We start from the raw sequence: 9,608 nt of genomic DNA on the forward strand, positions 1-9,608 counted from the left end.
AGTAAATGTTCTCTTTGGGCCCCAGATGTCTGCTCTGAAGCGTTCTGGCCTGTGCAGCCATGACATGCTGATATAACCAAGGGAGCTTTGGACAAGGTGTGGTAACATGGTAAAGCCACACTTGGTACATGTTGAAATATTGTTTTTGAATAAGGCAAATAAATATTTGAATGAAGACAGTAAAGGGGTGTTAATCTTTAGTCAGAAGCCTAATTCATCTTTATCTCCACATTTTCCTCATTCACTCATCCATCCTTTCATCCATTCAATAAATATTTAAGTACCTACCAAGGTACTTAACATATTTTGTTAACATATTTGACATATTTTATCTTTCATCCAGAATCCCATAGTTTCAAGAATTTTAGGGCAACATATGGGTGAGGAAATTATAGATATCTCGGTGGTGTTCAGTCCAATGCGTGTGTGGTTATTGTCTCTTAGCCACCCCTTCTACCAACATCTGTGTTGAAATGGATTGTTCTGAATGAGAACTCAACTCTGATACCTAAACTTCCACAGCATATGATTCACAGACCTCTCCAGCACATTGGTGATTTTGATGCCCTCAATTCTGGTAACAACAAAAAATTTTACATTATCTTTCGTTTTCTCTTTGATAATCACATTTGCCAAACAAAACTTTTAGAAATGCTGATTACTTTTCAGTTTAGGCCCTGAACCTGCAAAAAATTAGCAGATGCCTAAGAAAAAAGGTTAAATAGGCATTATCTGTCAAATAGGGCACATTTCTTGAGAATAAAACCAAAATAATTTTGAATTAATATGGATAATATCACAAAATCAAATTAGATGAAAATAGTCACATAGGGACTCAAATTTAAATTTCTGAGTTATAAAAGCATTTGGATTTTGAATTATTGAAGCATTGTGGTTTAACAGGTGAGACTATAGATTTACTGGATTATGATCAATGTTTGAACCTTGGGGTGTAAAGGAAGTGATATAAAATGATTGGTGGTTTTCTAAAGATCGTGGATTTGAATAAGTGTTAGAAATGAATAAGTGCGTGCCATCAGGGAAAAAGCCAAAAAGAAATGGCTGATCTCTACAAACATCTATTTTTGAAAGGCAGGGTAAGCACAGTGGTTAAGAGTATGGGTTAGGGGCTCACCTACTAGGATCAGGTCCTGGCTTCACTACTTACCAGCTCTGGGGCCTAGGTTATTTTGCTTAACTGGTCTGAAAGGTAGGGATAATAATAGGACTATATTAAAGGATTACTGTGAGTGTTATGTGAGATAATACATTTACATGCTCAAAACAGTGTCTGGTGTGAAGTAAATTTGCAAGAAATATTAACCTCCCTGTCTGTTTGTCTTGAAGCATGTAACGTGTGTTGTTTCTACAGTGGCATTTTCCAAGGGAGGTGTTAGGGAGAAGGATGTTGACTCTTCCTTTGAAAGGGTCCTGTCACTGTGTTACCATGTGTAGCTAGGCTACAACCATGAATACACAGGGCTGATGTATTTTTAATATTGTTCATTGTACATAAAGACCTTCTGAACCTTTCGTATTGTGGGGAATGATTCTTTAGACTGTATGTCATTGGTTCTCTGTATTAAACGGTGGTTTTCAATTCAAATGTTTGATTGGGACCTATGGCTTAAAACTTTCTTTTTAATGGGCTGAGAAACAGTGGACTATTACTGTGCGTATGTAAAACATGAGTTTAAGTTGTTACTTGCCTGGCAGGCCTTTGAATGAGAAACTCTTCTCCTATTCTGGGATAATGCTGGACAATGCTAATTTCTACACATTTCCTTGGTTTTTGCCTGCCTTTATTTTTGGCTTTGATAAAAACATGCATAATCAGAGGGAATGCTCAGCGTCCCCTTTCTCCCTTTTGTCCACCCACATCCTCATGCCCATTTCAGATCTTCCCATTTTTGTGCAAAGGAGAACCTTCTGTAAAAGGGGAAAAGTCTGGGATTTCTTTGAGATGTAATGGCAGGAAATGTTTCCCATATGCCATCAGGCTAACAAATATAGGGGCATAATTGTGTTTCTTGGAACATTTTTCGTGTACAGTTTGTTGGAGGAGAATTTCAGAATTTTTCTTTCTTTCTCTCTCTCTTTTTTTTAATTTCATTTTTCTTTTCAGAAACGAGCAACCTAGAACTATCTCAAGGCTCCGGAACTTTTCCTTCTGGGTATTATTACAAAGATCAGTGGAGGCCTAGAAAGTTTAAGATGCGCCAGTTTAACGACCCTGACAATATTACAGATTGCTTACAAAGAAAAGTGGTGTATTTATTTGGTGACTCAACAATCAGGCAATGGTTTGAATACCTAACTACATTTGTTCCAGGTAGGTACTTTGCTTTTTGTTTCCCATATGCACGAAATCAGTTTTGAAATAAGCAGACTCACTTGGGTGCCTGAAGAAAGGCATCAAATGAAAAAACAGTTATTTCTCTGTAGGGCTAAAGAGGTATCCTAACCTGGAGAGACATGAGATAGTTTCTGATCAGTGGTGAGGTTGTGATATATTGATGGAAGCACTGGATTCTTATCGAAGCTCATATCACTGATCAGCTGTGTGACCTTGGGCAAGTCATTTGCTTTTCAAAGGGGCTTCACTTCTCCATGTGAGTTGAGGCAGCTCAACAATATCACCTCATGGGTGTCTCTCACTTCTAATATTTCCAGTTGCTTCTCTCTTAGTTCTTTTTGGTCCAACTCCAAGTTGGTATAAGAGATTTAACCGGAAAGAAGCAGCCAAACAGACTGGAGTTCATTTTAAGATATCCATGCAGCAAAGCCATCCTTGTGCTATTCGTTGGCATTTCATTGGGTGGCTCCGAGATGAAGCTGCTCTTACTGAGGGAGCCTGTCCAGGTAAGTCCCAGCGGTATTAGCTTCCTGGTTTCACTGCTGGACTCTGGGGCTACTCTCCAGATTTGGAATAAACCCCACATAATGGAGTTCCATACTTTATTAACAATGGGCTTTTTCCTTTTCCTGGCAGGGGTGTGGATAGGGTGAGGAAGGATGGATTCTGAAGACCCTGCTTACAATTTAGAGAGCTAATAAATAGTTCTGTGGGAACTGTTTTTTATGGCTATATATGGGCAGAGACTGTCATAAAACAAATTCTCAGTTTATTGTGAGTTGTTGTTTGTGATGTTTTTCTTTTTTCTCTCTTGTTTATTACATCAACTTAGTTTTACATTTAATTTTTAGAAGAAAAAGAGGAAATAGATATGACCCCAAAAAGTGAAAAGTTAATTCCAATTTTTGTTTTGCTTGTTTCTTTGTTGAACTCAGACAGCTGAGATCTGGTTGATAAAGCATAAATTAAACATCAAGAGAAAGGAAGTAATTTGTATGGCACTATGCTAGGCATGATTTGATGCTGACCAGGCAGGGCCCTCCGAGAGCTGCTTGATTCTTAAGTTCTTATGACGTAGCTCGGTTATTCCCTTTTATAGCAATGATTACAGTGTCTTGATCATTTTCCACCATAGCGTTTGCAGAGATTTTCACCTGATAAAACTTTGTGTCAGTGCTTGATCTTAATCAAAAGAAAGTGGTAGATTGAGCTTTTAGTCAATTTAAGTGGGGATAAATGCTAAGTAGTAATGAATTAAGCAGGAAAATCTAGAAGATGAACCTGGGACTGCACAGAAAAAAAGTGAAACTTTTACTTTAACCCTCAAGAGTAACATAGGACAGTTATATTTTGGTCCTTCTTCAGAAGGACCAAATTCTCCATCTGAGCATTGCTGACTTACAGCACTGTAGTAGTTGGCCCTAAATAGGTCTTAGGGAATGTTAATTGAATTAGGTTGCCAAAAGTTACTTAGTCTGTTTTCTGTAAGGCACTTATAGGAATATTTAGGAAAGACAGGCCCTCTTTTCTCATGGAGCATATGTTAAGTGATGAATTGTACAGACAAAGGTTTTTAGGAGTAACGGAATCAGTGATTCCTGGAATCTTCAGACGATCTTGGAGGAGCTGGTCTTTGAAACACAACTTAGATAAAGGGGGTGCAGAGAGAAGAGAATTCTAACTTCTGCTGCTGTCTTTGTTATTCTTATGACAGAGATAGACGTTCCCTAAGATATTAACATGATTTTCCACCCATAGGGTGAAATTGAAAGTCAGAAGAAACAGTCGCTCTTTTCTTTCCTTTATAGCAAAAAGGTATTTGGTTACACAATAACAAAAAGAGGTATTTGGTTACTATTATGTGTTCATAAAGAAAGAATATTTACCTGTTAGAAGAATAATGTGTAAATGCCAAGTTAATTTTTAGATATTCAACAATCAGTGCAATCAGGAAGATTTCTAGACCTAATAAGTAGTGGTAAACAGGTTATTTTGCTTCTGAGGTATAGACCTAGGTATAGAATCTGTCACTGGTGTTATTACTTGTGATGTGATGTTTATGGAGTGATTTAAATGATAATTATGTTAGAATGAAAGTCCATTGAGAAGGGGGCAGCAAGGTGCAATGAGAACTAGGTATTCCTTTTATATTTGTATTGTACCTTTTTGTTTTTGTACTTTTATTTTAAAATCTGTTCTTTGAAGCTACTAAGAGTAAAGAAAATATGTATGCTTGGTTTAAACACTTTTATGAATTTGAATTTTCCTTATTTTAGATTTAGTGGAGTTTAACTTGGGTAGTCCCAAGAATGTGGGTCCCTTCCTTGCGGTGGACCAGAAGCACAATATTCTGCTGAAATACCGCTGCCACGGTCCACCAATCCGCTTCACGACTGTCTTTAGCAGTGAGCTCCGTTATGTGGCGAATGAGCTGAATGGCATCGTGGGAGGGAAGAACACAGTGGTTGCCATAGCGGTGTGGTCTCATTTCAGCACCTTCCCCTTGGAAGTGTATATCCGGCGGCTCAGAAACATCCGCCGAGCAGTGGTCCAGCTCTTGGATCGAAGCCCTAAGACCGTGATAGTCATCCGGACAGCTAACGCCCAAGAACTGGGGCCTGAGGTGAGCCTTTTCAACAGTGACTGGTACAACTTTCAGCTGGACACCATCCTTCGGAAGATGTTCTCAGGGATTGGAGTATATCTCGTCGATGCCTGGGAGATGACCCTGGCCCATTATCTACCCCACAAGCTACATCCAGATGAAGTTATTGTGAAGAACCAACTAGACATGTTCTTGTCCTTTGTATGCCCCTTGGAGACCTAGCCTGCCCTGGAGAGGACTGGAGGAATTACTTTCAGTGACCTTCTACATCACCTGCATTACTGAAAGTTTATGGGTGGCTCTATGGGAAGATGGCTACATTGTTATGCAGAACGCTTCAAAAAGAGCTGGACTTTGTGTAATGATTAGTAAGGAGCTTAGAAAATACAGATTACATTATAGTTACCTATAAGATGTTCTCCAATCTTGACTTAGCCATGGGAGAACCATTATTAACAGCTTCCACACACTGTATTGCCATTGTAACCAAAGAAGTTAATGAGTGTGTTTGAACTAGCTTCTCCTGGGAGAGGATATTACTGTGCTAGAAAGTGTGAAAAATGTTCTGACCTAAATGGAACGGACTAGTTTGCCTGGCAGTGGAGTATTTGCAGCTCATCTGAAAAGGGAAATTGACTATATCTGCATGAACAGTGCAGTTAGTGCATCTTCAGCAGGTGAACTAACAAGGCTTGTAGTTGGTGGCTCCTGTAACACACTGAAGCCTGCCGTGTCTCAGGAGTTTCTCTTGATCTACTTTTTCTGAATTACTTGAAAAGACCAGTGTACTTGGTCAGAATTCTAGTGAGAATATGTACAATGTCCTGCTTTTATCTAGAAAAGGAGCAAAAGGGAGATACGAAAGCCGTATGTGTAAAAATCTCCGTGTTCAATTGGTATTTGCATTGGGTGATTGTTATTTATTTGAGCTAAATTTTACATGACGAATACTTATTCTAAAATAACCACTTTTGAAACTGGAAGGGTGAAATCTGTAAATGGAAATTTATTTTTGTGTTCTGAAGTTTGAGGGTTTTAAGAATTGACTTTTATGTAAAGAATGCTATTTATTATAAAGATGTGGAAATTGTTTCCATCTGTTTCAAGTATTTCTTTTTTGGTTTTTATTTTGAGTTGCATACCAAAATTAGAAATTAAAGTTAGATATTGAAATCTATGATGGGTATTTCTTGACTCGGGTAAAGGTACACACATTTCTCTCATTCTTGGAAGTAAAAAGCTGCTATTCCTACTGGCTATCTTAAAATAAATTTTACTTGACTGTCTTTTAATTTTAAGTGAGTTTAAGTTAATTTGGAGCCATTTAGTAAGTACTCTTTTCTTTTTCAGCCTATGTGATTACAGTCTGGTTTTAGTTATCCCTAAATGGACATGTGAAGAAACTGGGGAGACTTTAGAACTGAAGACAGATGCTTAATACATGGAAAAATGTACTCTTAGAAGAATGGGTCAAATAATTTTTTTTTTTAACTTAAAACAGAGTCTAAGATCTTTCCTATCCTTGAGGGCCACCTTCAAGTTTATAAAATATGTATCTCTGAGAAATGAAGATTTTAAAATTATGAGTCTGAAGAGTACCAAGTAGTTAAATATATTAAGATAGCTTAATTTTAATGGTCTTTACACTTTAGAGTAAGGATCACTTGGAACATTTTATAAAAATGCAGAATTAGGAACTATGCCTCTTGGGAATCATGAAATCACCCTTTGCGACAAATGCCCAGTGTTTTTGATGCAATGGTGGTATGCTACACTATTGAGAAACACTAACAGAAGAGGTAAAATAGAACTAAGGAAATAATATTCCTTGTCTATTATTTCAGAGGCTTTACTCCAAAAATATCTGATCATGATCTAATAGTGTAGGTGATATTAGCTTTATTTTATAGATGAGGAACTTGAGTTTGAATTTGAACTAAGGTATATGAGAGTCCAAAGCCCTTTTCAACTACAACTTGTACTTTTGTAAAGAGAAGTTTTCTTTTTCATGAAAGAAGTTTTGAGAATTTTCTCAGGAATTATTGGAGAAGGCTGAGTCATCATCCTCCCAGGAGTATTTCAAGGAGAGGACAGTGCCTCTCAGGGCTTTGGAGTGATGATACTTGTTTGTGCAAATATTTTCTTGTGATCTTATTCAGTTTCTGTTATTTAGTGATATAAGATCCTAAAGATTTGATGACACAGTTTCTTGAAGTATTCTCAGTCACCTCTTTTGTCTACTCTCTGTTGTTGAAGCTTTTAAAAAATGCATAAGAATAGAATTTGAAATATCTAAATCTCAGGACGATTAGATATAATATTTTAATGTCTTCTGAAAAGTTTGTTTTAGGCCAATACTGTATGGTTGTGAATATTAGCATGTCAGCCAAATAATATAGTTTGTTTTAAATACATATTTTCCATTATAAAGAGCATCATAATTTTTTTAAAATAATTTTTTATTTTTTCAATTACAGTCAAAATACATTATATTAGTTTCAGGTGTACAACATAGGATTAAACCTTTATATAATTTATGAAGTGATCACTCATAAATCTAGTACCCATCTGACATCATACATAGTTATTACAATATTATTGACTATGTATATTACATCCCCATGACTGTTTTCATCATAATTTTTAAAAACTGTAAAATCTAGAAGAAAATTTATGGCTGGAATCCATAATTCTATCATCTGAACTCAAAGATTATTACCATTTTGGTATATTTCCCTACTAGTCTTTTTTAACCACATAGCTGTAATCACAGAATATGTAATTGCAACTTGTGTTTTTTTTTATTTAACATACAAATATTTTTCTATGTTAAGTAGTTTTCATAACTAAATTATAAAAGTCTACCTAAGAGTTCAGCTAATGATGTTATCGTTATTTATATAAGTTGGCTATTATGGTTGGACATTTAGGTTTATAATAAAGTATTAAAACAGTGGCTTACATACAATTTCATTGGGTTAAAATATGGATTTTTATTTTGGAACCTGACAGGTTTAATTACATTTAGTGGATCTCATATTCTGGAACTCACATGATTGACTTGATACTATTTGTGAAAGGGAGAATCCATAATAAGCCTCATCTATATTTTATAGAAGTCAAATTATATTTTATAGAAGTCATCTATTAAGAGTAACCTTTCTTTAGCAAATACAAAACAGACCTTTGGTGTTCTGCTATGATTCATTTTACCAATTTGAACGACCATCATTTTATTAAATACCAACTGACACTTCTTGGCTTCAGGTATTAAGTTTAGATTGATACATCAGAGGGCTTGTCCAGAATATAGATGGTAAGCCTTTACATATCCAAGTGTTACACGTCAGAGATGAGTCTATTTCCGGGCTCTATTGAAAGAAATAGCAATTACTGAGAGGTACAGGGAAATAAACATCTAAGGGGGAGAAATTAAAAACAACCCTTCCTACCCCCCCCCTCAAAAAAAGTTTTTTAACATTATCTTCATGGGTCTGGGTAAATTCGGCTTTTTAACATTACATTAGCTAGTCACTTATGCCAGAAATCCCACCTTAAGTGTATTTATTCTCTTGTGCTAAGCATTATTCTCCCAAGGACTTATGTCTACAGTACGTTTTCAGTGCACTGAGAATGCCTGACTCCTCAATGTGCAATAAGTAAGATCTCCAAGGTGCTCTTTTTTCTCTTTCAAAGTGAGATCACCATTCCCGAGTGCTAGGCACGCCTAGAAATCTGGGGCAGTGGGTAAAAGATAAGAGGGTTGTCTAGGGCAGAAGTTTATAGGATACAGAAGGTAGAAGGGCACAAAATGCACCTCACCAACTTCTGTCTAACCTGTCTCTTGAAAGTGAACTTTTACATTTTCATTTTTAAAAAGTGTGAACTTGAGTGTATTATATTTTGATTTTTAATATTCTTCATTAAATGAGAGGAAATTAGACTTCTTTTAAGAAAGACCTCCTGGTGTTTAGATGCCCTTTCCTACTGGAGGACCAGGAATTTCCTAGTTATAAAGCTGGATTGTAATTGCGTGGAGGCGGGGTGGGGGGACGGAGGGCAGTTGAGGGAAAGCAATACACAGATGACAGTAGTAAGTGTCTCAGAAGGGAAAGAATCCACAGTGAAACCAAATGTCATAGGAAGAATCCTTTTAGCATTGTGCAGTGGTTCATTCTTTTTAAATTCACTCCATCTACCGTCCCCCACCCCACGAAAATATCACCAGGTTACAGGGCAAATGCTTTATTTGTCGCAGATTTCTCGTCCTTTAATTTGCCGATGACAATATGCGATAGCGATACTACTTTTTGATTGCCATATTTAAAAAGCTATGTTGTTTAAGATGAGACCCCACCCCAGCCCCCAACGCATACACACATTCAGAGGCCATACAGAAAAAGCGAAATAAGAGATGACTCTAATGAAGCAACGCTAATGCCTAGCAGTGGTCATTGAGACATTTAAAAAAGGCATCCCTAAGAAAAAAATGTTTTGTTTATAGACTTCTGATTCCTCTGCGCGGCTCCAGTCCAGGTCTTGGTGCCCGCCCGGGAGGGGAATGTCCGGGACTCGGGTCGGTACCTTTTTAGCCTGGGAATTTCCAGTATTCAGAAAAAATCCACGAACCTAGTCCTCGCGGCCCCC

The 9,608-nt window shown here is 37.0% G+C and overlaps 1 protein-coding gene across 8 annotated transcripts in view; it reads left to right on the plus strand.

The window, feature by feature from the left end:
• The window catches only part of NXPE3 (neurexophilin and PC-esterase domain family member 3), a 33,120-nt gene extending 26,867 nt beyond the window's left edge, over positions 1–6,253 (plus strand). For 7 of the 8 annotated variants that reach the window (XM_039856801.1, XM_039856804.1, XM_039856809.1 and 4 more), the window contains 3 exons: positions 2,126–2,332; positions 2,689–2,862; positions 4,633–6,253. In XM_039856801.1, coding sequence (XP_039712735.1) covers positions 2,126–2,332; positions 2,689–2,862; positions 4,633–5,183 — 932 coding nt within the window. In that variant the 3' untranslated portion in view covers positions 5,184–6,253. The remainder of the gene's footprint in view (positions 1–2,125; positions 2,333–2,688; positions 2,863–4,632) is intronic. The other variant, XM_039856808.1, reaches the window with a different exon arrangement.
• The last annotated feature ends 3,355 nt before the right edge of the window (positions 6,254–9,608 follow it).

Source organism: Pteropus medius, unplaced genomic scaffold (assembly GCF_902729225.1).
Source record: "Pteropus medius unplaced genomic scaffold, Ma_sr-lr_union100, whole genome shotgun sequence".
NCBI lineage: Eukaryota > Metazoa > Chordata > Mammalia > Chiroptera > Pteropodidae > Pteropus > Pteropus medius.